General features: G+C 43.9%; 1 protein-coding gene across 14 annotated transcripts in view; it reads left to right on the forward strand.

The window, feature by feature from the left end:
* The window catches only part of LOC144782416 (renalase-like), a 916,893-nt gene extending 899,716 nt beyond the window's left edge, over window positions 1-17,177 (forward strand). For 12 of the 14 annotated variants that reach the window (XM_078661749.1, XM_078661756.1, XM_078661755.1 and 9 more), the window contains 2 exons: window positions 15,131-15,226; window positions 15,921-17,177. In XM_078661749.1, coding sequence (XP_078517875.1) covers window positions 15,950-17,143 — 1,194 coding nt within the window. In that variant the 5' untranslated portion in view covers window positions 15,131-15,226; window positions 15,921-15,949 and the 3' untranslated portion in view covers window positions 17,144-17,177. The remainder of the gene's footprint in view (window positions 1-15,130; window positions 15,227-15,920) is intronic. The other 2 variants (XM_078661760.1, XM_078661761.1) reach the window with 1 other exon arrangement.
* The last annotated feature ends 10,153 nt before the right edge of the window (window positions 17,178-27,330 follow it).

The following is a 27,330-nucleotide window of genomic DNA, read 5'->3' on the forward strand; positions in this document are numbered from 1 at the left end:
GACTAAACTTGCAGGACCCACTACATTTGCAAGAGACTCTAACTGTCCAAAAATCAAATACTTGTAAAAGTAAAGAAACAGAAAAAAGCTATTTTGGCAATGTGTTTTGAAACAGTGTATAGGCCATATGGTCATGATCTAAAGTAAGCTGCTTATTTGCATTGATATTATGTGTTTTTTTAGCCCTGAGACTTCCTCAACGCCTTGCAGAAGGCTCCGGCACACATCATACAAATGTGGCATAGCAGCCAAGGTTGCAAAATCTTTCCGGCATGGCAGTTGGTAAAGGTGTTATGCAATCTCCACCAACTTGCGGAAACCACTGTAAGATGCTATTAAATTGGGGGCTCCATTCCTCATCCAATATTTGAACTGTAATTCTATTAGAAATTGTGAGCCGCGATGTGTGGCATTTTTTTTTCTTGTTTTCCCCTATTTTTCCTTTGAAGTCCATTTCTGAGCTTTCCTCATTTTTATTTTTGCCATGTTACGAAATCCACAATTTGCTTCTCTAGATGCTTCTTATTTCAAATAGGTCAAATCATAGGTTTTGATAAGAACTGAACTTAATGGGAAAAACACATTTCTTAATCTTCAGATAGGGAGAATTAATTCAAATGAGCGGACGCCTCAGCTTTTGCACTCTTTTGCTTATCAGCTATCTTCCATCTTGCTTTCAGTTCAGCACCACTGGACAAAATTGCTACTGCTTCAAATCATGTAGCCCAAGACCCGGTAGAAGCAGCCTACTGATTTCATTTATCTGCACTGAGTGATGCACTGTTGTTGGATTCCTGGAAATAATTCTGGAAATACTTTTTTTTATGATATTGCATGAAATATGTTGCAATAGGAATACATACACACATCAGCAAATTGCTGATGCCTTATAAATCGCTTTTTCTACCTCCTATGACTCCACGTTTGTTGATTTGATTATTTTTGTAAAATTTGTTTTCGTTTGCAAATTTAATTTTAGGAGCTATTCAGAAGTTATTTTCTGCCCTATTAATGAGGATTGTTTATCCTTAGGAATCTCTAGTGACAATAACATACATTGGTTTCTTAAAATGGTACATATAATGTCACAATGCATACATACACACTTATTTCTGTGTATATGCGACATAAAGAATACATCTTATCTGTGTGCTTTTGTAGGCTTAGAAATCTGAAGGCTATCACATTTTACAACGCCTAGTATGTGAATGAATTTTTGGTCATCTAATACGAACAGGAATGGAGGTGAATACCTAAAACACAATAACTGACCATCTGGATACTTTTCCAGATCTTCTGCATTCGATTTTGCCTAAAACATAACCACTGACCGTCTAGATGATTCTCAAAATCTTCTTTAGGTGCCTAAGGACTCCAGCTACACCTTTCTGATGATGCTCTAAATGTCAGAAACGCAACTGGAAATTAGTTCTTGTCAAGTTTTTTTGGCAACCAGGAAGAGGAAAAGGAAGAATGCGATACAATCGTTTCTCACAGCTTTTGCCAAAAGATTTCATTGTAACCCTCTGTTTTACACACTAACAGTTGGCTTTGCATTAATTTATATCAAAACTTTGTTCTCCTTATTAGTTAAATTCTTATTTCTTTTTTAAATTCCTACTTATGAAAGGCTTCCATGGAGGAAGTTGTTGAAGCTGCCAAAATGTTCCCGCCAATATAGACCTGTCAAGGTCCTGCATTCACATCTTGCTCATCCCATTTGGTTAAGAGTGTTACCCTGTTTGGAAGGGAATATACCCTCCATGATGAAATGGTGTGTTCCCCTACTGAGTTCCCGACTGCATGTGAAACTGGTATTCTGAGAGTTATTTTGGTCCTGGCATCAATCTAATCTAGTATGGGTGGCGTGAGGTCCAGGATCTGTCCTCTGAACTGGAGGGGTGCGTCAAGTGTGCCCTCGTAGTACACAATGGACTACTGTTCCTGGTTTGGTACATAAAGCATTGGTGACAGTTTACCATGTTTTGCCAATCTTTAGTGTCACCAGACATTTTTATCTGTGTCTGTACGAGTGTGGCCTTCTGTCCCCCACCTGTGTAACGTTCCACTGTTCTGAGAAACTCAGACCCCTGCGCTGATATCCGTGTGTATGTCGAGTGCATGTACATTTTAGTTTGCAAATCGTACATGTGTGGTAGTATGACACTGTGCATTAGTTATAGAACTGAAATCAGTGGGATCCATTTTCGTTCAAGGTGGAGGATGAAAATAGCTTGCCATGACCTTGTTAATGTATTGTGTCTATTCCTGTGATTGGGGGAGTGGAGACCTAGACATTTAAGTGAGGAGGATGGAGACAGAGCCACCTTTTGAAATTCAATTTCTTAAAACGGGGCTGCTAATTAGTTCTTTCTGGGTAGTGCCATTTGGAAGGCTTTAGGCATGAAGGGGACTGTAGTTTATGTTGTTAAAGATAAGGACGTTTTTTAGGCCATGACTACCCTTTTTTCTTGTACCCGATTACTGCTTGGAATAGCTCCTGGTGCCATCGGCTGCTAAACGCATAACGTTTGATAAAGGCTGCCTCTGGAGAGCAGCCTGAGAAGTACACTTGAAAGACCAGCACCCCAAGCTTGTTCTGAAGTTTTAGAGCAGAGGTCTTCAAACCTTTGAAGGTTGAGCCCCCCAGCTGAATTTTTTTTTAAATTCCTTGTATTTGTAATCTTTAAAAAAAAAAGAATCCATTTTGTGGTTTCCGTGTGTGCTGCATTAAGCAGCACACATGGAAGTTTGACAAATGGCATTTAAAGATTGTTTATGTACAGGAAGGTCCCCCTCCTTTACATAAACAATCTTTCCCCTGCACGCAGACACCCTTGCACTATGGTGCAATGCTGTCTGCGTTGGCGCTACACTGCTAAGTGTAGCGCCAGCGCAAGAGAAACGCAAGGCTGTACCATATTGTTGTAAATATGGTCCAGCCTTCCCTTTCTGAAGTGGCAGAGAGAGGCCATAACCCATGACTGCTAACACCTCACTCTGCAACTTCCTTGAACATATGCCCCTCAGTACTTTGATCTGCATGGTACACCTTCTTTGTAGCAGGCACATTAACCCTCTGTGCTGTGATGGTGGTAGGAGTGCTCATGTGAGTGCACAGTGAGGTATGCGACAGTGTGAGAGTAGGGTAAGTGGAGTGACTGCAGGGTGAGTGAGGTGGCCATATGAATTTGGGTGTGCATGTTAGTGAAGAGTGGGACTAATGAATGCATGGTTAGTGATGGGCTTGTTTAAGTGAGATTGCAGATTGAGCAGTGAGGGGGACAGGTGAGTGAAGTGTCACATGAGTGCAGGGTGGGTAGTGTGCTTGTGTGGCTGCAGGTTGAGGTACAGGGTAAACCACACAAGTGCATTGTGAGAGCAGTGATCACCGAGTGCAGGGTGAATGGTGTGAGTGCATGGGGGTCAGTGTGAGGGAATTGTGATCGCTGTAAGTGCAGGGTGAGCATGAAAGTGAAGGGCGAGAATGAGGAGCAAGGCAAGTTGTCTGAATGCAGGGTGCATTCCCAGACACTTGCAGTAACTCAGCATGCTATTGACGGCAGCGCAGGGTTTTAGATATGTTAAACTATTGCTGTTGCTATTATGGCATTAACCAGGGATCGAGGGTGGAGGAAATAAATACTGGGCTGATCTTGCAACAAACTTCCAGTTTTATGATTAGGGTTGCCGGCTCATTATTTTGATGTCCCAGGTGGTACAAAAATAAGCAGTCACCTAAAGCTCTATTTTCAGCACTTATCTGTGCACACTCTGAACAGCAAGTAGAAATAGAAAGCACTTTAAATTGTGTTTTAGGGCTGCCTGAATGATATGACTGATAATAAAAGTGAACAAAGACAGAAAAGTCACATCATAAATGAATACATACTTCTTTATTTATAACCCCTATTTAGTGTCAAGAGAAGCAACGTGCAGGCTGTTCAAACACCTGACTGGGATTTGTCTTTTGGCAACCCTTTTAGCCCTGTGATCATTGCGCTCCCGCCGGTGTAATTTAAAAAGCAACATTGTCGCCTTTCTGGGAAGAGCTAACCCTCCCTGGACGGGGTTAAATTCCGAGAGCTGCAATGCTTCAGCTGCAGTGGGAGGCAGGAAGCCTTCTCTGCTAAAACTGAAAGCAAGTAACAGACATTCATTTCATCTGCAGTGTGAGGCAAGGAGTCTCCTCTGCTATGAAATCATCGCTTTCAGTTTTAGCAAAGGAAATAACCTGGTTAGCTGGGTGGAATTGCAAAAGCTTGGGCACTTCGTGCCCCATTGTTTTCCCTCCCTCCCTCCCCCTCCAACCTTTCATCGTTACCACCAAACAAGCCTCCCCCCCCCCCTCCCTACCACGGATACTGGGCAGCACCAAATGGCCCAGCAATGTTAGAAAAGCTCTTACCTGCTGGCAGACGCGCAACGCCCATTGGACTCAAAGGGCTTCAGCCCCCCTTCCCCCTCCTGGTGTGTGGCAGCCCGGGAGCTTCCTGGGCGCGAGTACTTCACAGGTCTTTTAAAGACCTTTTGATTGTTGACTCCAGGTGCGCGCCTCTACCTGCTGGTGAAGTAGAATTGCGAAGATGTGGGACAGTAGAGGACAAAGGTGAGATTTTAGGGTGGAGTGCGTGCCCCCCCTGAGACGGTGTCACGGCCCCCCAGGGGGGCACGCCCCACAGATTGAAGAACTCTGTTTTAGAGAATAGATTCTCATCTCCTGTCTGGAAAATGTATACGAAGTTAGATCAAAACCACGTACTTCGCTGTATTCCCAAGTTTGCCTTGATGGTTTTTACTAGATAGTTGTTTCTACTTACAGAATGAAGGATGAAGTTAACTCTAGTCTTGTTTCTAAGGGTTGATTTCTTCCATATGGTCTCTTATCACTGAAGAAGATGTTCTGTATTTCGGGTGAGAATTGAGCAGGCTTCACAGATTCAATGCATTGGGGCAATGCATGGCAAGTGTGTTGCCATTTTTAGGTCCACCCGTGTTTGGCTGGTCTGTCTTACTGTGAGACATCTTGGTGGTGCTCCTGGTTCTCAGTCCAGGGTGTCGGCGCAGAATGCCGAGCCACGTCTTAGCGGACTTTTTTTTGGTTTTGGTTAGACAATGGTATAGTTTAGTTCAGACTGTTTAGAATCCATATGTATTCCCTTGAGTTTAGTTATGTGCCAAGCCAGATCTATACTTGGAAAGTTTACTTAGTTTGTCTGTTTTTGTTTGTATATTCCCAATCATTTATGGGGAGATAGTTTTTCCTGTTCTTCCTCTGCTTCCAGTCCCAGGCCCATTCTATCTGAGATTTTAAAAACAACTGGTCAGTGTACTTGGAGCATCGCAGCTGCATTCTCAACTCGTTGCCGTTTGAGAAGGTTTCCAGTTTTTTTCCTGCTTCTGCTTTCCTGATTCCAGTTCTGTTCTTGACCTGCCTGTAAACTTTGGGGTTTTTTCCTATTGTTATTTTCCTCTAAGAGCTGATGTTTTCTTCCGACTGCCATATGTTCCAATCTTCATCCTGTTAACATCCTGAAGTAGAAATAGAGGCTAAAGGCTTGAACTTTAGACTAAAAGGCACCAACAGGAATGTTTTAGAAGATCTGCTCTGATATTTCCAGAGGTGAGGGTGCATCACCTAAATCACAACTGTCCTTTGGAGGAGTTGACAGTCTGCTTGAAGCGTGCCTGCCTTCTGAGAGGGAAGGAGTGTGGCTGGGCCTGCAGGAGGAGAGACTGTTAAAAAGGAGAGGCCCATGTGTTCTTAGCGAGAGGATGTTCAAAGGAAGTGGACTACCCAAAGAGAGTGTGTTAAGAGAGACCTGTATCAAGAAAGGTCCCTCCCACTCTTCTGTGCTGTTTATCTCGTAAATTGTACTACCAATTTGTGCCTGATTCTTGTGACCCAGCAGTCGACTGTGGATATATGATCATCAAGTGGTGCAGCCAATGACGAGGAGCAAAGAGACAGCATCACCGTTTAGCGGAGAACCTAATCTGCATAGAGGCTGCCACTGCCTAACACCATTGCTGTGAGATGATTCGGCCTGGAGGTCGCAACAGCCTGACCTCCCCTTCCCCCAGCCGTCTGAGAAGACTGCTGCTCTGATGTGAAGACCCGTCCACTCCCTCCGAAAGCTTCTTGCCATGGTGCACAGAGAAGCCATTGCTATGCAGCAAGAAGACTGCGCTGCAACTGCAATGGTGGATGGTGCAGTTGCATGGACTGCTGAATGCATCATGCAGGTAGACCGCGGGGCACCGCCTGCTACCTGGGCTGCAAGATGCAAAGGCACGGCCTGCCACGTTCACTTTCAGACTGTTGGATTAATGCCAAGGGACGATAAACTATTGTACCCGGTTGCATATTAAAAATAATGAGAACTGCATCTCAGCCTAATCCTGCGTAACATGCATGGGTAGGGACAGTAATGGCGGCAGTCTTGACCTGAGTTGGTAGAAAGGTGATTACTGGAATGGAAAAGGCTGAAAGTGCCTCATTGGTGGAACACTGGAGTCTGCAAACTTGTTGTATGTATTGAACTATACAGTATTTCATTTTGCTATAGGATTAAAAAATACTGTATCGAAAGAAAAGGCTCTGGGCTGAACATTACTTTATTGCATCTGCCAGTTATTGTTGAATTTGGTATTCCTGCCCTCCCGCCCCCCACACTGCCTCCTTGAGGAGCCTGTGAAGCTCGCCCTCACTACCCTCAGTCAGGTGCGGAAATTGTACTTGGTCCAGTTTGCAGAGCCGCAGTAGGATGAGCACCACAAAACCAGTGGCAAACAACCTCAACCCCCCACTGTTGGGGACCAGTAGCCCCCGAAAGTCCAATAGCCGTCTAGAACGGGCCTGACATGCTTGGTATACACGAGGTCTTATTTTTTTTTATTTTTATTATATATCTGTTAGACCATTACTACTTGACCCACTGAACATGCATTGAATGTAACTTAAAATATAGCTTTGAATTATAGAAGATACAAGCAATGATATGTACAACCGCATGTTTTAAGTGCCTAAGGGCTTCAGGTACGGCTCACTGATGATAGTCAAAATATCAGAAACCCATTGGGAATTGCTGATTCTGATATGTAACCGGGTACCAACTCATTTTTTAAAATAAATTCTTTTTATTGGTATAGCTCCTCCTTTTTTGGCCAGTTAGCTATCAATGAGGGGTCAGATACGTGTCTTCCTTGTAACGACAAAGCAGTATGTAAGAAATCTAATGGACGGAAGAATATAGGTTCAGTAGCTTGCAACTGTTGCTGCTAGCATTCCAGTCACATGTTTAATGTTTAAACATTTTATATACCTGTCAGACCTTGTGTGCTTCCTAAAGAAAGTATATCCGAATTTCTTGTTTTGGTTTCGATTTACCTTTCCATGGTGCTTCCATTTAAGGAAAGAATACCATTTTCTAAGACGTTGCCCTATGATTACAGCTATTATTGCATTCAGAGGTTACCACCAGCCATTCGTGCAGCAAGCCCCTGCATACTAGAATGTAGCAGGGCAGTAGTGCAAATGAGATAGAATTTTGTGTTGATAGCGATGACACCAGGTGAATTAAAACGTGCTCTCTGATGGACTGGCATCACGTGAATGATGTCACATCACGTGAGGCAGAAGACGCCGGAGACCATGTAAGGGGCAGTGAGCGAGCCCTGGTCTCTACTATGCAGGGTATAGTACCACAAATATCTGAATGGCCAGCAGTAAGTAACAACATCCATTGAATCCTATAATATCTCTCATTTTTTAAAACTCTACCGTTGACAGCGTCTTATGCTTAGCATTGAATCTTCCTGAGTAACTCACACCAATGTTAAAAACCTATATGCACACCACAACATTTTTCCAGAGATCACACACCACACAAAACGTGCATATGTCAGGCATGCATGAGCACACATATATCCACAGCAATGAAGTTTCTCTTCCAGGGGATCCTCATCAATATTCATAAGCACATGAATATTCCCGCCATGTGCGGGACCCCGGAAAACCTATATCATATACATGTAGCTCTACATATATGTATATATACATATATAAAAACGTACAATGCAGTCCTCTCTGGAAAAGCTGAACAATGCTGCAGAAGGCTTTGCATATAAAACATTCCAATAAAAAGCAGGGAGAAAGAAAAAACCTTTGGAAACTGCTTTATTATACAGTAGAAAAGGTACTCCTGCAAGGAAATGAAAGCATTGTCAGCACATAGGCTGCATTGTAGAAGAAGCCATAGAATAGAAAGCTAAAAAGCTAACTCACATAGACAGTAACAAAAAAACTGGCACCGTGCCTTTAAGGCAGCCATGACCCCTAGCTCCCATCTTGCCTCGGGGGTGACAGTTAGGTCAGTTGTTCTTTGCAGCTCCTTCTGACAGGACCCTGGTCTCTACAGCTCTAATCTTTTCTGATTTTTGTCAGAAAATTACTTTTTTTTTTTTTGTGGTAAAACCTGTTTCACTCGACATCTTTTAAGTGTTGAAGTACCTTTCAGGTATTTTTTGAGGGTTTGAGCATTATTTTTCACTCCGTAATGCCTTCCCTTTTTGATCCTTGCCCCTCCTGTGGTAAGAAGAAGGCAAACACAGACTCTCATCCGGTCTGTATTTTGTGTTTGCCTTCAGAACATGATCCTCAGACTTGTCAACATTGCCAGCACCTGTCCAGAAGAACTTTGAAGGACAGGGAGAAGATTTGCATTTGTGGACTGGCAGAGAGGAGAAGATCTTCCTCCAGAGGCAGGTCACCACTGAAGAAGAGTAAGGATAGGCCTTCTACAAGTAAGAATCCAGTAGGCCCTCCACTGGCGTCGGGCCCGGCGCCTCAAACCCATTCTTCAGTGTCAAAAACGGCGACAACAAGATCATCGACAGCGGGCTCGCCGTTGAGAAGACCGATCGTCGTCGAGGATCACAGTTACGTCATTGCCTCCGCCGTCGTCAACCAGGCGGCGATCGGCGTCGAGGCAGCGATCTCCGTTGGTGCGGGCTCGCCCGACGTCGAGAGACAAGTCGCCGTCGAGGCGGCGTTCGACGTCAAGGCAGGCTCCTTTCTCGCAGAGTCACCAGCGATCGACATCGAAGCATAAATCTTTGTCGACGTCAAACAGGCGATTGTCGTCCTCGAGTCACCTTCCGCCGTCGCAGGTTCAGCGATCGGCGTCGAAGCGTACATCTCCTTCGACGTCATCCAGATGGCGTTCAACGTCGAGACATGTACCATCTCCGTCGGCGTCGAGGAAACGCTCGACGTCGAGGTCTAGATCTCCTATTACACATTCAACGTCGAGACCAGGAAAATCGACGTCGAGGCATCGTTCGAAGTCGAGAAGGTTTTCTCCATCGACCAGGACATCAAGAAGATCAAGAACCCGCTCGCCGTAAAGAGCAAGATCTGGAGGCTCAAGACATTCAAGGTCATTCCATTCGACGTCTAGGCATTCGACGTCAAGGAGGCATTCGACATCCAGAGTCTCCCCCATTATGGTGACACAGAGCAGATCTACGTCTAGGTACTCGCAGGCGACGTCTCATCGCTCTTCGCGACGGAGGTTGCGTTCAAGATCCCGTGGGGCCTCTTCAGTCTGTCAGAAGTTCCCCACAGACAATTGCCTCTTCTCACAGTACCTCCCGGCATTCTGAAGAGCCTGTAGGTTCTCCTACAAGACCTTCTCCAGAGAGACGGAGATCTCCCTCAATACATCTCTCTCCCAGGTGGATGCAACCCCTGCATCTCTGGAAACCAGCGTCGGCAGGTGCTGCGCAAATGGCGGCTGAATACTCGAACCCTTTACATAGATCTCTGTTACAACAATTGGTGCAAGAAGTGGACAAATCACCTCATACTCGCACCAGGTAGCACCGGGGTAGGTCCTCTTGATCGCATATGTAAGCATGGCCATCATAAAAGACGACGTACACCATCTTGGTCGTCTTCCTCCACACATTCTTCAAAGAGGGATTACTCTCCCACCCTCACAGAGAGTCCTCATAGCAGGATTTCTCCTACAGATGATAATAATAGGTTCCATGATGTGCTCTCCAGAGGAGCACAGAAGTTGAACATCACCATGGCCACTACCCAGACGACGACATCCATCATCTATGAGACTTTACATCAAAGATCTATTTCAAGGCCTCTGCTTCCTTTGGTACTGGGAGTCATTGAACCGGTAATGGAGGTTTTTCTAACACCAGCCTCCGCCAAAACGGCCCCTGCGAGAATCCTGAAGAAGTACAAGCCGGCTGCATCGGATCCTCTCTTCCTGAGATTAGATCCTCCTCCTGACTCAGTGATAATTGCAGCAGCGAGGAAAACACATTTGAGTAGCATCTTCTTCCTCTGTTCCTCCTGACAAGGATAGTAAGGCTCAGGATGCTTGGGGGCGGAAAGCCTGCGGTTCAGCAGCCTCCTCACTACAAGTTTCCAACGCAGCGGCTTTGTTGGGGAGATACGACAGATCCCTATGGGATTCTTTGGACCGTTTTAAAGAGAAGCTTCCGAAAGAAGACCAGCAGGACTTCTCAGAGATCATTCACGAGGGTGCTCTGGTTTCAAACCAGGTCATAAGCATTGCGGCTGATCGCGTGTCTCTAGCAGCTCACTCCTATGCTAATAGGCATCTGTGCACGCCGTTCCTCTTATTTGCGCCGAATCTTCCCTTCTCAGGCACCTCTCTGTTTGGGTCCCATACAGATGAGGCAATGGGAAGAATGAAAACGGAATTAGACACTCTGAAGGCGGTGGGCCTTGATAAAAGGAAAGATTTCAGGAAGCGTTACAGGCCCTATAATAAGAAAGGAAACCAACAGAGGGTTCAAACCCCTCAATGGTCCCAAGGCAAGCCGGGGAAATCCCAGTACCAGGGCCGACGCTCCTCGAGAGGAAGAGGAGGACACCAGCAACAATCCACCTCAACCTCTAAGACAGGCGGAAGCAATGAGCAAATGCTTCCTCCAGCACCGTTGCGCACTCCAGTGGGAGGAAGTATCAAGTACTATACTCAAGAGTGGCGCAAGATAACAAAAGATCAATGGGTGCTAAATATACTGGACAATGGATACACGCTACGTTTCTGCACGGCTCCAAAGGACTCTCCTCCGGTAACATCCATGCATCATCATCTAGATCTACTGTTTCAGGAGATGTCGACCCTTCTTGCAAAGCAAGCAATAGAAGAGGTCCCCCCACTGCAGAGGGGGAAAGGAGTCTACTCCAGATACTTTCTGGTCCGGAAAAGAGACCATCCACACAAGTTCAGACCCATATTGGACCTTCGGTTCCTGAACAAATTTGTCTAAAAAAGAATTTTTTTTTAATGCTGTCCCTTCATCAAAATACCAATTACGCCACAGAGACGGTCTAACCCCGTTCTCAGATCGTATTATGGAAGTTAGGACTGTCAGTCGGTGGCATAGTATCATATACTGTGTGTGAATTGAAGTAGCGCAGTCAGTCCTGACTTGATTATATTATCCACACCCCAAATGGTATACGGTGCAATGTACATAACCTAGTCTTCAAAATGAGCACTGGTGTTCTTCAGCAAAGAGGCTGTAAAGGTGTTTTTCAGTAAATGCTGGAGAGCATTTTGGGGCTTTAAGTGAGTTATTGTTTAACTACGTTACTTGGCAGTAAAGCAGCAGGTTTGGCACAGGTTGGTGGCTTTGTCATTGCAGATTTCAATTCGAGGAGGAATTGGACTTCAATTAATTTTATTAAGGTGCCTCAGCCTTTCACATGTGAGTTCTCAGGCCCAAGCCTGTCTCTTTTGTCTCATAGAAATCATGCAGTCGGTGCACAATCACCAGAAATGGCCAAAATGGGTGAGCCTGGGGTGAAGGGTGTTGTTGTTGTTGTTGTTGTTGTTGGTAGTCCCTAAAAATAGTCCTTGCATGGAGAAGTCTGACTATTAAGGAAAGAATGGAATAGGATTCTGTGCTAAACCTAAATCGAGCATGTTGTGAGGTCAATGGGGAGGTCTGATTTCCTTAAGCACCTTTCCACAGCACTACATTTCAGGACAAGTTTATTTGTGTAGGAATTATTGTTCGACATCCTAAATTAGTGTAAAGCGAGATGGGCTTTCTGATCTGATGGGGGTAGGGGTGATGCACTGCAAGTACAATATCTGATGGTATACAGACTTGCACAGGAATGCCACAGCATAGATGGCAGCACTAATCTTGGACAGGTTTCTGACCCACATGACTAACTAGATTCCAAGCTACTGGATTCAATTCTAGGAATGTGTGAAGTTTGTGTTTTTCCCTTTACAAAAATAATGCAAAATTTAGGAAGAATTATGCAAAACTATGGGCAATAATAAGTTGACATTAGCAGCAATATATTTTTTTATAACAATTTGTATTAGAAAAGAAAGGAACAAGTACAAGGCAATGATAAAACTGGTCAGGTCCACAATACAATGACACATACTGCGAATACATAGATAAATTGATGAGCACCACATTCTTCCCAAAGATGGACCAGGATGAAAGTGTCTTGTCTGTTCAGTAGGTGTGAATTACTAAGGGACAGAGGCGCACAGGCAGCACATAAATCAAGTGGCTACTTACAGGCAGGTCGGCACCTACTTGTGTTAGTGCATGGTCGCAGCATCACTTACAGGCTCATCCAGCAATAAGCGTCTTTCACGTTGCAGTTCAACTGAAGGGGACAAACAAATATAACCCCTATATTTGTTCCACTTTCCCTCTTATAGTCCCATTTCTTGGGGCATCGTCTTTGCTTAAACACTTTCTTTTCAGCAACCATTGCCCTATCCACATCAATAGCCCAATCACACAGACCTGGGGCCGTCTCCACCCCATTTCTGTGCAATGTCTCGTTTTATAATGGCCCATCCCATTGAGGCCCATGTTTGCTCGATCTGCGAGAGATCAGTGGTCACACATTGAAGGAGGCACAACCGGGAGAAGGCCTTCGAGATTTTGCCACAAGCCCTCCATCTGTTTTGTAATCTTCCCCCAGTATTGCCCCACCACTGGACAGTCCCATAGGATATGGAAGAAGGTGCCTGTCTGTTTGCACTTTCGTAAGCATAATGAATCGGGCCTCCTACCCAGCTTGAACAGAAGCTTTGCATCAAAGTGCACTCAGTGGAGGATTTTCAGTTGAACTAAATAGTCTCATAGGGATAGCCACTTCTGTAGGAGAAGCCAATACGTCGCGCCAGTCATCATCGTCTATGCTCCCCAGGTCCGACTCCCAAATCTGTCACAAGCGTTGCATAGGATCGGGGCGATTGTTTAACAGTTTTCTTATAAGTAAGGGATATAGCTTTTGTGGGCATAGGGTCCAGTATCCATCTGTCCTCGAGTGGAGAGGACTCTGGCAGAGGTAGCTCCTTGTGCATGGCAGCTGAGACAGCATGGCTGATCTGAAGGTCTCGGCGGGCGCCAGTTGATACCTGGCCTGTAGGCCAAACGAAAGTGGCCAGTTTCCCCTTTACCCATATGTCACCCACAGTTATTTGTAGCAATATTTAAGTACAAAATGCATCCTCGCGTCCTTTTAAACCCAACAAAGCATTTCCCGCAAAAAAGACTCATAACCTATTTTCCATTTTCTGGTTGTCCAGTGCGGTGCCGTCTTACGAATGGCAATAACGCTATGCAGATATCATCACTCCACTACATACTTAAAAACAAAAGTAAAACACATTGTCCTTTTCAAAGCCAAGAGCTCAAACTTCCCCAAATGCGAGACCGATTGCATTGCAAATGCTTGTTATGAGTTGCATGAGGGAATAAATACATGCTACATTACTAGTAATATCAGGAAGAGTGTTTCATTAAAGAACATAAAAAGGGATCTTGTTCTGGTCCCAGTGGCATTTAACCCCTTCCACGCTGATGACGAGCTGGGCTCATCATGAGGTAGCCTCCTGCTACGCTGATGACGAGCCCAGCTCGTCACGTAAAATGCGGTTTCGCAAAATTCCGCGTACGAGCGGAATTCCGCCCGCACGCATGCGGTTAAGTAACTGGTTGAAACTTGTAGACCACCGGCAGAGAGACCAGAGAGCTAAATACTCCATTCATGTCTAATATTTGTTTTTATCTTTACCAAAGGACAGTGGAAATAAAATACTGGACATTCCTTTAGGTAGTTTTAACCGATTAACCTTATAGCTCCCCCCACCGTGAAATACATTTTCAAATAGTTCCCTCTTTAACAGAAATTGATGTGTATCCAGATGTATTTAATTCCGGGCGAGGACGCAGTGGTGACGCATGCTACAAAGTTACTGTGGGTGAGCATTATTTTAAAAATAACATATTTTTTCGAGGGTGCAAACCTCGGTGATGAGCAGGAACCTTGATGATTATATTTTGTAATGAGAGAGGCAATAATCACACGTTTTGAATTAGGATCTGGAGTGGACTATCAATTGATCTGCATCTGATTTGTTACTATTGGAAGTAGATTTAGCCTACCAATACCAAGCTTCTATTGCACCCTGTCGATTTTCATATGATCCGCAAATTAAATTTACAGAGCGCATGGTTGAAGCAAGTGGCTGTTGGGTGTAACTAGACCCGAGCAGAGTTAAGTGGAGCGTCATACCAACAAGTGATAAGACCACGGTGAACATAAGTATCGGAGCCAATCTTCTGTGAAAGGAAACTTGCCTAGTAGTAGCACAGCAGTAATCAATCAATAAACAGCAGACTATTCTACTCAAACCTGCCGGCTTCTATGCAGTATGACTCAAGACTAAAACATAACAACACACAACCAAACCCTCCTGTCAGTAAGAATCCCCAAACCGTAAAGGGCGCCAAGATTGCATAAGTACTTCATGACCATGCAGATGTCGGGTATGTACTATACCAATGTACTTAACATAAGAACTCCTGTGAGGGAAGCAGTGTGCAGAACTGCTTCTGCTTCTATCACATTTATTAATGTAGAGTGACTTTAATACCTTACTTAACGCGTGTGGAATTCTGGATTTATGTATGGCACCTTGTATAATCATCCACAGGATAGCTTTCTTATTTTCTTAATGAGCTTTACATGTCTGCATCCTTCAGTGTTTTTCTCTTTTGCTTTCACTGTTGTCTTTTTTCGATTTAGCACTTGGAGAAAAAGCATATTGCTAATTTGCTTTATGAAAAATCAACTCTACCAGCACTATCGGTTGGACCCTCAGTGTATTATATAAACTCAGAGGTATCTAATAAACTTTAAAAAACTCTTGCTAACATACAGTATTCGTAGCTCTAGTGGCGAAATCGCATAAAATGTGCAGCTGTTCCCATAATGAAATGCTTTCTGGTAAAACAGCATCTTTTTTCGGCCAATATAAAATGTGTTCACACTAGTAAATGTCATTTTGTTTGAAACATGGTGATTATATACAAAGGAATATTCTATCACCCACACAGACACCGTGTCTATCACATGAACAAAGTGGTATCATCAGTGATAACCAATAGGCTAGTGGTCGAGAGCAGGAGTACAGTTTGCATGCCCAAACATTCTGCACCATATAAAGAATTTGCACATTATTTAAAAACCAAAATGCTTGCAAGTCATATACCAATCTAGACAGAATATTGAAACAGAACACCAACCGTTTATCTTCTGCAATGTATGTTCGGCGGCAATATGAAGAATTCTTGTATTTGGATTAAGTGTCTGCCATCTGATTCTGCCACAAGCAATCGAGCACAAGCTGCACTTTCGTTTTTGTCTGTAGGCTTATGTCACATCTTCTCTAGGGCAGCATTTTAACAGGACTGCTACACAAAGAGTTTAGTAACGTTCTGCCATTGTATCTTGAATTTACATACTTCTTGTTGATACAATTGCTTTATAGCCTTTTTTGGATTTCTAAAATTAATTTGGTGTCTTTGCTCCATAGAGTTCATGCATTTGTGTCTGCGGTGAGCGATGGCGAGCAGTGCCCCCAGCCCATCGGTGGCTCTCATCGGTGGTGGAATTTCAGGCCTGGTCTGTGCAGCAAGACTGTGCCAGCTTGGAGTGACCAACGCTGTGGTGTTTGATACTGGGAAGCGGGCGCCTGGTGGCAGATGCAGCAGCAGATACATCAGCATTGATGGCACACTTCAAATCTTTGATCATGCAGTGCAGTTCTTCACTGTGAGTGATCCAAGGTTTTGCAAGATTGTGTCTTTTTTGCATTCTAAGAAAGCAGTGCAAGTATGGCCAGGACCCATTGTCACACTGAACCCGGGGCGGAAGCCAGAAGAAGTGAAAGGGTTTCAAGCGTTCATTGGCACGCGAGGCATCCAGACTGTCCCTGAATGCCTTGCCAGCCTTGTTCAATTCAGGGGAAATCAATGGGTAAACAACGTTCACTGGGACCCTGTCATCAAGAAGTGGAAGGTGGATGATCATGGATGGTTTGATTATTTGGGTATTGCCCACAATGGCAAATGTGCAGACAGATTAATGGCAAGTGCAGGTGTGCCAGAAATTCATAAACTTCTGAAGGTTAAATTTGGGCCAGAACTAGACCCTAGATCTAAGGTTATGCAGCTTTGCTCACTTTGGGTCCTGCTTGTGGCTTTCCCCAACAAACTGCGTCTTAGTTTTGAAGGCGCATTTGTGGATCACCCAGATATATCATGGGTAGGGAATAACACTGCTAAGTACAAATCTGAAAGTCCAACAGAATGCTGGACCGTAATCAGTACCAAGAACTTTGGAGCCATCCATAAAGTTCCCCAGGAATTTATTCCTCCTACCAAAGAGAAAGAGGTTATCCACTTGCTACTTTGTGGTTTTGGGGACGTAACTGGTGTAAATCTAAAGTCCGCAAAGCCATGTTTCACTAAAGTACAGTTGTGGGGTGCCGCAAACCCTCTGAATGTGCTTCAAGGCGAAGAGTGTGCATTCCAAGCAAGCCACAATGTTGGAATCTGTGGAGACTGGTTTGTTAGCCCCTGTGTGGAGGGGGCAGCATTGAGTGGCCTGGCTTTGGCAGAAGTGATTAACAATCATTGGAAAGGAGAGAGAAGAGACATTGGACTGGGAAATCCTTTAATTCCCTCCGTGGCTCGTGCACTAGGGGCATTTCCAACCAACAAAAGTCTGCTTTTTCGACCCAAAATGCAGAGCTGATGCAAATAAAGTTGTACATTGTGCACAAAACTAAGAATGTAGTCCTGTGCCAGTATGTTTTGTCTGAATCTTATCACCCAGTGTTTGCTACCGACTTCAAACGGATTGGCCTTTCAGGTGGCTTCAAGCACAATGTTCAACTATCTCCTAATGCGACATGGCTAACTTTCAAGACGTTGTGGCACGTTTCAGATGTAACCCTTTGAGTCTGTTGGATAGGAAAAGGATGAACGTGATCTGCCTGGCCTATTACTCATTTGTGGTGCTATACACATGCTTGCAGCTTAGCCACTTTACAGCTGGCGTCCAGAGTGGTTTTCAAGGGTTCAATATTGGCAAGTGGATAAACACACAAGGCCGCCCGCCTGAATGCACCATATTCTCTGGATACTGATGCTTCTAAGGAAGGGTGCCAGTCAGAGAAGGTAGGCCTTAGTTAAACACAGTTGGCTGTCATTAGCCAGCTTGCAATGCTGAGGCAAAACAATGTGTTGGAGCATCAGCAATCGACTTCGAAAATAGCCTCATTACAACAAAGTAAAATATTTTTTGAGAATTTCTCAATTCGTAGTGAAATGCTTAAGCCACTGCTTCTAAACTGCTAGTTCCCACCCAACAATATTCCACCATATATGGCTTTATGGGAAATATCAGTTGGTTAATCCGCCCAGTGTTGCCCTTTGCGAGCTATTTCTTAAGTCTCAGGCTGCACCTCCTTGACGATTATGACGAAAGAGAAATATGCACGTTGTGGCTCATAGTTTGGTGAATGAAAATGTAGCCAAGCACTTTAAGCTGGAATGTGCATTGTGGTGCAGTGGCGGAGTGAATTGCTTATGGTTAGTACACTCTTAGTGTGGCACAGCTGAAGTTTGGATCTTGCTCTTGCGTGTCTGCTGTCTTGGTAATGCCCATGATGTTGTGTGTGCCAGCCAGAACATGCATAAAGGTTAATGAGGGAAGGTACTTGTGGTAGGTATCTTATACTCATTTCCTGTGACCTGACTAATCCAGAGAACAGCCCCTGTTTGTACCAACTGGGTCCTTCCTGATTTCTCACTGCAGCCCTCAACTTCTGTTAAAAAGCGACTGATTCTTAGAATTGGCCTGTTTCATCAGGTGAGGGTCCGACTAAGTTACATATGGCAGTTCCAAGTTAAAGAATTTTTATATGCCTTTTGGAAGGGTGCATCCGCAGTAGATTATAACCATTTGTTCAAATGTTTAGAGATTTTTGGGCATTATGTTCCAAAGTTAACCCTGTTTTACTATTTCAATTTATTGTGTCCTGAGGCATGGTCAGTTTAATATAACAGTGTTGCAATCATGAAGTCATTCTCAGGCTTCCAGTCTCGTTAAAATTATATTGTTTCTAGATGAGAGGAAAATAACCGTTGTCCTGTAGTTCCTACAAACCTATATAGGATCTGCATGTGTAGACAACATGCACTTTAGGATTGGTGTCCACCCTGTCCCATCAGGGATCGTGGAAACCGTGTACTTTTTGCTCAGTCACTCGTGCTCACTTCGTCTCCGAGATGCACAGAATAAACGGTGGGGACCTTTTTCAATAAGCATTTATTGAGCCAGCGTCATTCTCGTATAAAATAGGTGTGCTGAAACAACCATTTGACAGTAACAGATATAAATGATTATAAGCACTAACAGAGTAAAAGGATCGTAAATGTCTACCATTGTGCTAAAACAGTGAATACAGACAAGTATATTAAATACATGACAGTAGAATGTTTACTCCTAGAATGCAACCCTAACTAGATTTACGTAGCATGAATATAGGTGTAAAAGCCAAGAAACCCTCTGCGATAAAGTCAACCCCATTACCTGACGTGAGAGACTGTGGGACCCCGTCTTGGTCTTGAGATGGACACCCCGCAAGGGATGTCTGACTACTGCGAGCTGGAGTGTCTGCCTGAAGGAGCCTCAGTGTCTCGTGTCGGCATGGAAGTCCTTTTCTCCTATCTCAGCAAGAGAGGATGTATATACCCAAACCGGTACCTTGCTGTGTCATGTCAGACTGGCATGACGGAAGGATTGACCCTTATACATAGTTTTTATGCAGGAGATGGTAGGCCCTCTGTCCTGTGATTCCAAGAATCCTCATGCATAATGAATGAGGCTTACGTTTTTCGGAGAGAAACATGTCATCTTTGGAAATTACCTTAACTAGGGAAAAGGTCAGTACTAAGAATCGTTATGTAGTGTAATGGTAGGGGAGAATATAGGTGAACGGTTAGGTGACTACCTACGCATATATTGGGGTACCTATATGGAACTTAACTCCGTGGTAGACCAAGTTCAAATGGTACATGAGGTTATGCATAGTTGTTTCCTGGTGTGAAACCAGGCTCTATCAGGTACACTACAGCTATGTAGGTGAGCAGGACTTGGGTTTAATAGGAGGTGTCAGATTCCCGCTAGTCAGTGATGTACTCTATCTAGGGCTAGATATGTGATAGAAGCATGTTGTGCAGTCCAGTTTTAGATGCACGAAGGATCTGAAAAAGGCATATTAAATATGTACAAATGGGATACCCAAATGGAGGATGGCCTTGGCAAAATCTCCTAGAATGATCTGCAGCTGAGCTTGTGCTTTTGATGGAGGCTACAGTGATCAAGAAATAGTAATTTTGAAAGTCTGCCCTGGGTTTTGTTGGGCTTCTACCAAGTACGTTAGTATGTTGCTGAATACATATCAAGGTGTTCCTGGCTCCATCAGAACTTTGTGAAAATAAGAGGAATGGCCTCAACCCTGGAACAGCAATATGCTCAATTTAAAGAATAGGCATAGCATAGTATTTAACTTTCACCTTATCTGTGAGTAAAGGCTGTTCAAAACCATTCATTCTTAAGTTCCAAAAATTGTAAAACTCTATGTACTGTTTGATAAAGGAAGGCGTGCAATATATATTGTAGGCTATCATGCTCTTGAAAAGTTTGTGTATGTTCTTCTGGATGTATGCATTGTTATTTATAGAGCACCAGTCTTTGAAGAATAAAAGGAGTTACTTGCAACAAGATGGGACGATAATACAACATTGTATACAATATCCTTGACATAAAAAGTGCTAGAGAGATGCAGATGTTTTCTGGTTACAGTCCAGGTAGATAATGTAGGAACAAGGAAGCCCCAGTCTGTGTGGGATGAGATATTCTTCAAAGATATATATACCCTCTGCTGATTTTTGATTTTTTCGGAGTGAAGTGGGAGTCCATGTGAGAAAGTGGGCCTCCACGTTTCCTTTGATGTCAGTCCCCTTTACCTCCATCTGCCATGGTAGCTGTAGGCAAACATTATGAGCTTTGTCATGGTCTTGGAACCAGAAACAAAAAAATATTTCTAGTGCACTAGTTTCCTTTGTGTTTACACTTTACATCAATATGCTCTGTTGTTGAGTTGCTGCAAAGCCATTAGTCGTCCTGCTCATACTGTAATTAGTCCTCTAACGTCTTCATGCTCAGCCCAACTATGGGAACTATATATATATATCTCAGGGGAAACCCAATAAACCATAAGGCATCTGGGACATTACAACAGAATAAGTAAATTGATGCCTCTGGTATTTCTTTTAAGGAACCTTCTAGTTGGAGGACAGACACTACAAATTGTCTGTCCAGGAGTATTAATTTACACACAGAAAAAATCTAATATTCTTTGTTCATCTACTCGCTATCAAAAAACATTATACCAATAAAATTATACACAAACACAAGAAATTGGTTTAGGTTGCTTGTTTTAGTTAACCCAATTTTTCTTTACACTGGGATTTTTTGATTTTGTTTCAGTTTATATACATAAATATCCAGACGTCGTATGTCTATCCAGATAATATACACTATACAACAAGACATAAACAATATGCATGAAAAACACACTTTTATACCCTTATTATCCCGGGTTGAAATGAAGCCCAATCTTTTACACAAGGAAATTCATGGCATAATCTTCTTAAGCCTTAATTCCTTTTTCACAATCACCATTTAGTCATCGAGCCTAGGAAGCTAAAATAACTTTATACTTCTTTTTTTGAAAAGCTCTCCTAGGATTTATCACAATCAATTCCACATTTGTATGGTGTCGGACTATGGTAAATGTCGACGCGTTTCGGCCTATCGAAACAATTTAAGGCCTCCTCAGGACTTTGGGCAACAAGTACAAAATTACCAACAATAAGTTGTGTTACACCTCTTAGTACAACAGATGTCAGTATCGTCCTCTACCTCTCAAAATCGAGGAAAAACGATCTCTTGCACCTACCACTTCGGGTAGTCCTATCTCTCCTGACCTCACTTAATTTGTATAGCTCGTGGACATCCTTACTAAAAGGGCTACTGTGCTGGAAAAAAAAATACTTGATTTACCCTGTTTGCTAACAAAGATTATGTGTTGGCTCTTATTATGGGGTGTTTTCTTGGTGGTGCTTCTCTAGTGCAGGTGTCTCTGGTTTGTTCTGTTTTTATTGAGCCAGTCAGAAAGAAGTCTTTTGGGTGGGTCAACGTTCTTGAGGTCTATATAGTTTTTCCTATACATGCTTAAATCTCAAAACTGTTATCATAACTGAATCTAATGATATAGCCAAGAATATATATATATATTTATGTATTGTATTTGATTCATTGCCCATCTGAAAGAATAGATTATCTAATTCGAAAAGGCTTTATTTATCTGGCAGTCACTAGCTAAGGATGGCAATGATGCTGTCGGGCGTTTGTGTGGCAACCTTCGGTCCACTAATGTTGCCAGGTAGTTTTTTCAAGTTAGGGGCCACAATTGAAGCATATCGTAGAGGGGTAATCCGCAAAACTATGGAAATAATGTGCATCTACGGGACACAGGAGCTATAGATGGCTGTTGTTGATGCTCCGTTTCATCTCTGGTGGCAAGTCACATGTCAGTGTCCACCCAAAGTGAATACTTGTGCGCTAAGAGTATCTTGGATCTGCCATGAAACCCAATATTAACTAATACTGGGGACAATTGATGTCAAGATCATGATGTATATTGTGACGGCTTTTGCCTTGTGCCTTACAATAAAACCATTTTCTAAATGAAAAATTAGAGAATTCCTCTTAAGGAAGTGCTGTTGGAATCTGTCCAGCCACTCCTGAAACCCCTAGAACCTGATGTCCTCTGGGCATAGGTATGCTGCCCTACCGCTGGAAAACACAGTATCACAATGGGGTTCAGAACTATACCCACTGGCTTCCTTATGTTTTGGGAAGAATATGTGAGGTGTTATCTAGAAAGTGCAACTCAAAACTTCAGACCAGAAATGGACTCTGACCTCTTGCACTGGATCTGGTGTGGGTCCTGAATATCGAGTAAGGAATATCATTATACCGTAATATATTAGTAATAATATAGATCAAAAAAATATCGAGCGGTAAGTATGTATAGATTATCTATTTCAAACTACACATATATGTACATCCATTTTATATATATATATAGATATAGATTTTTTTTTTCTATGCAAAAAGGTTGAGGCACTCGAAGGACTGTTCTTAAAATAAATATTTATTTAAACCATAAATGTTCATATGGCCCAGAATAAAACGCCGGGAACTGATGGGCTACCGATTTAATTTTATGCGAAATATGTGGACTTGCTGGCTCCGAGGTTATTGGAGGTTTATAAAGAGGCGAAGGAATTGGGGCGTCTCCCTAGCTCCATCCGAGAAGCACTTGTGATCCCACTACTGAAGACTGGACGAGCGGGGACGAACGCGGCCTCCTATCGCCCATTATCGATGTTAACTACGGATTATAAGATCTTGATTAAGATATTGGCGACTCGCCTATTGCAGCATATGACTACGTTGATCCATGAGGATCAAGCTGGTTTATACCAACCAGAAATACCTCCCTTAGCGTTCGGAGATTGATTAGGATTTTAAAGGAGGAACAACCGGGGGCGCAATGACCTGTGGTGCTGTCAGTAGATATCGAGAAAGCATTCGATAGCTTAGAGTGGCTCTACTTGTATAAAACGCTGGAACGGTTTGGGACAGGTTCTGAGTTTGAGACTTGGACAAGAGTGCTATACACATCGGCAGCAGCAAGAGTACGGGTTGGGACATTGATATCGTCCCAGTACCCGGTGGCACGGGGAACTAGGCAGGGATGTTCGCTCTCCGCCCTGTTGTTTGCTTAAGCTATAGAACCGCTCGTGGCGAAGGCCAGGCTGGGTGAGGATTACCAAGGCTTGTGCTACAGGGTAGTAAGGCATTACATTTCGCTATATGCAGACGACCTGCTGATGTTTTGGAGGATGCGGGGGAAGCGCTGGAAGGAGCGGCGAGTTTGCTCTTTGGATTTGGAGATATATCGGGACTGAGGGTGAATTGGTCGAAAACATGTTTGTTTCCGATGAGACCGGGAGAATCTCCCTCCATTGGACCTATTGAGGTTCGGTGGGAACCAACTTGCCTGGCATATTTGGGGGTACATGTATATCACAGAGCTACTGACATGCTGGAGGGCAATGTTGGGAGAGGCGTGAGGGCACTGAAGGGTAGTATGGCCTTTTGGGCTACGCTCCCACTGTCTGTGACAGGCCGCATAGCACTGTTAAAGATGATAGCGCTGCCTAGGCTGTTATACTTTTTTTTAGAATTCTGCCGATATGGATCCCGGGCTCGGTCTTTAAACTGTTGAAATCACTGATAGTGGGATTCTTGTGGGGGTCGGGTAGGAGAAGAGTGGCACAGGCGACGCTGATTAGGCCTCAGGTTGAGGGCGGATTAGTGGTGCCGGATTTTGAATTGTATTATCTGGCGGCTCAACTACAGGTATTACCGCAAGCAGTGGCCAAGGAATTCAGGGGTCCGGAGCATTTAAGAGGTAGAGGGATCCCTCGCCATGTCCTTTCTTTTATGGTAATGCAACAAAAATTGGTTATTAGGGATCTATTCCTGGAGGAGAAGACACTGAGGCTATGTTGGAACCGCTCTCAGCGTAGGGCGGGAGTACTGCATCCCTATGCGCCTGAAATCCCGCTGGGGATGGCCACGGCGTTACCACATGGGGGTGATTGGACACCATTGTAGGGCTGGGAGCAAGAAGGGATCCAAATAATAGGAGACCTCTATGAGAACGGGGAAATGCTGTCCTATCAGGCGTTACGAGAGAGATATGGCCTGCCTTGAGGAGGTTTCCTACTACATGCAGCACTGACAGGGGCGCTGCAAGCACGCTGGAGAGAAGGGCTTGCTGAACCTAAACCGACAATGGCGTGTCAGTATACAATGATGGCAGCTGGGACCTTTATGGCGGTCACTTGTTTGTACGCTAGGATGTTAAATGAGGGACTGGCACCCTTGGACAACCTAAAAGCACAGTGGGAAGCAGGCATAGAAAAACCCATACCTGAAGCGGCCTGGGCGCAGATACTGTGGAGAGCTTGGAAGAGCATGAGAAATGCAAGGTTTCAGTTGGTGCATTTTTATATACTTCACAAAGCGTATCTGACCCCTGGGAAAATAAGGAAATATTTTATTGTAGAAGGAGCGGGGTGCCCCCGATGTGCGCATGAAGGAGCAGAATTGGAGCATATGTTGTGGTCATGCATTAACTTGAGGGAATATTGGGAAGAAGTAGGTGATACGTTGAACACAATTACAGAGCGACAGCTAACTTTTGATATTGCAACTTGCATATTGCACTGGTTTCCACACACTTCTAAAACAAAAATAACGAGCAAATTTGTGGAAATGGGGCTAATCCTAGCAAAAAGGGAAATAACGAGGCGTTGGAAGGCAAGAGAAGGTCCTAAGGGGGGAAATGGAGAACCGAGTTCTTAAAATGGGCAAGTAGCGAAAGTGAGATCAGGTATAGGCAGGCGAGACGACTGAACAATGAAAAGGCGCTGGATTTGGCAAAAGCATGGGAGGTGTTGGTACAGGCACTGTTCGAGATCCATCGAGGGGGTGCTGAAACTGAGGAAGCGGAGGTGGATGGGGCGCCCCAGGTACAATAGATATACAAAGGAATGTTACAGAATATGGTCATAAAGCAATTTAAGATAAATGCCGCAGGGAGCAGTTACAGACACCGGTGCGGGGGGAGGGGGAGTTTGGTAGGGGGAGGTGGGTGAAATAGGGGCTGGACTTAGCATATTGGTGCATCAGCAAGGCTGGGCATTGTCTTTCTTCACCATATGGAACAGCATTAACAATGAAGAGCGGGTAGGATGAACCGGGAAGTAGAGATAATTCTAAAAATGGGCCGTATTGTAGATGTGAGACCATGATAAATGGTTGATGTGTGTCTAAAACCAATAAAATGTTTAAAAAAAAAATTCGACCATAAATGTAACGGTACAAAAACAATATATTTTCTGCCAAACATACATAATAGTATAACAGATCGACCAGGAAGACCAATCGTCTCTGCTTACCAATCACTCTTCGAGAAAGTATCACAGTATGTATTATTTGGCAACCATGGTAAAAGATCTCACTTCCTATGTTCAAGATACTGGTGATCTGCTAAGAATTTTATCAGACATACTGTGGCATCAAGATTACAAATTAAAAACAATAGATGCAGTGTCGCTATATACATCCATCATACATGAAGTGGGATTGAGAGCTTTGAATATGTTTGGAAACAGAGAAGGGTAGGTGAATATGAACCCTCTCTTAAATGCTATTGCAAACAATCAATGAATGTCTCAACAATATTATATTTCTATTTAATCATCTGATATATAAATAAAGTGTGGGACTGCAATGAGAATATCTTTCTCTCACAGCTTTGTGAATCTGGGATGGTGGGTAAAAGAAGTATTAGGTGAGAAACATGAACAGTATCTGGAAGAAGGAAGTCTGTGGACAAGATTCATAGACTTAAAGGAAATGGCCCGATTAGGGTCACTCACAACCACCTCTCAGCCTTCTATACCAAATGAAGAGTTGGTCAGACAGTAGAGAATACAAACCAATATCTATTTATTCAGGTACACTCCGAGTGGAGCCCAGTCGTGCTGCAGAGGGACTGACATCAGCGAGCATAACAATACATTATGTACACTTTTGAAACCAGTGAAAGCACGCCCACCATGGAATTTTCCAAGCAGATGCAGCTGGATAGTAAATTACAAAGGAGTACGTTTTTGATTTTAAGGCCGGGCACACATTATCTACTATTCAAGGTCACTCTGCCTGTGCCCGCCACTAGACAAGGGGGAGAAGGCCTATATCTAACGAGAAAGGTATGCGCTATTAAGAACAGTGTGTTCATTAGAAGAAAAAAAAACTTAGAAAGAGGCCTTTTCTCGGAAATAGCAAAGTATTAGTTTTTATCATGATTCAGAATGGCACCCATACACAAAATGGTGCTGCGAATGCTAACTTACATAAAACAATACGAAAGCATATTTTTCTAATCTAACAAACCCTCTTTTTAGCATGAGCTAAACATTTTAGTATAACAGTAAGATACATATAATTCAGAAAATCATAGGTGAACTACTTAGGAGCACTCTATGTCTTCAGCATCAAGAAGGGAAACAGTAAGACCATCCGTGATCGCCGGGCCAGCCGACGCATCATGGTGCAGCGAGCAGCTACAGCACCAGAGGACATCTTCGATGAAGGCCCTGTTGTCCCGGAGGAGGATTCTGAGGACCTGGAAATCGTGCCCGAAGCAGACGATCCAGACTCAGGCGACCACATCACTCCTGGTCAATGAGTGAGTACAACTGCCCCTACCCCAACTCCACCCGCAAAAAAGAAGGCCCTGGTCAAGAATTTGCCTGCTGGCCGCAGTCGAGACCGAAAACAAGCTTCAGAAGCCCCGCCGCTGGGCCCGGCTCCAAAGATAAATGACAAGCCTCCCGAAAGCTCGGGACCGAGCAAACCGCACATCAGTGTCCCACAGGCACCTTTGGCACCGAAGACGGCAGAGCAACTTACTCCCAAAAAGAAATTGCCACCGACCACCTCAATGCTGAAACAAAATCCATTGGATCCGAAACTAAAGCCTTCGGAACCGAAAAAGATTTCCGTCTCCATAGCCAAGCTAAAGGACCCCAAAGCACCTCCTAAAGCCTGAGAGCAGATATCCAAACTCCGCTCGGACCCGACGAAGTCGGCGTTGAAAGCGGTTACCAAAGAGAAAGAACTTTTTCGACCGGATCCTGTCGATCCAAAGCAGAAAAAACTCC

The sequence above is a fragment of the Lissotriton helveticus genome, chromosome 9 (genome assembly GCF_964261635.1).
Source record: "Lissotriton helveticus chromosome 9, aLisHel1.1, whole genome shotgun sequence".
In the NCBI taxonomy this organism is placed as follows: domain Eukaryota; kingdom Metazoa; phylum Chordata; class Amphibia; order Caudata; family Salamandridae; genus Lissotriton; species Lissotriton helveticus.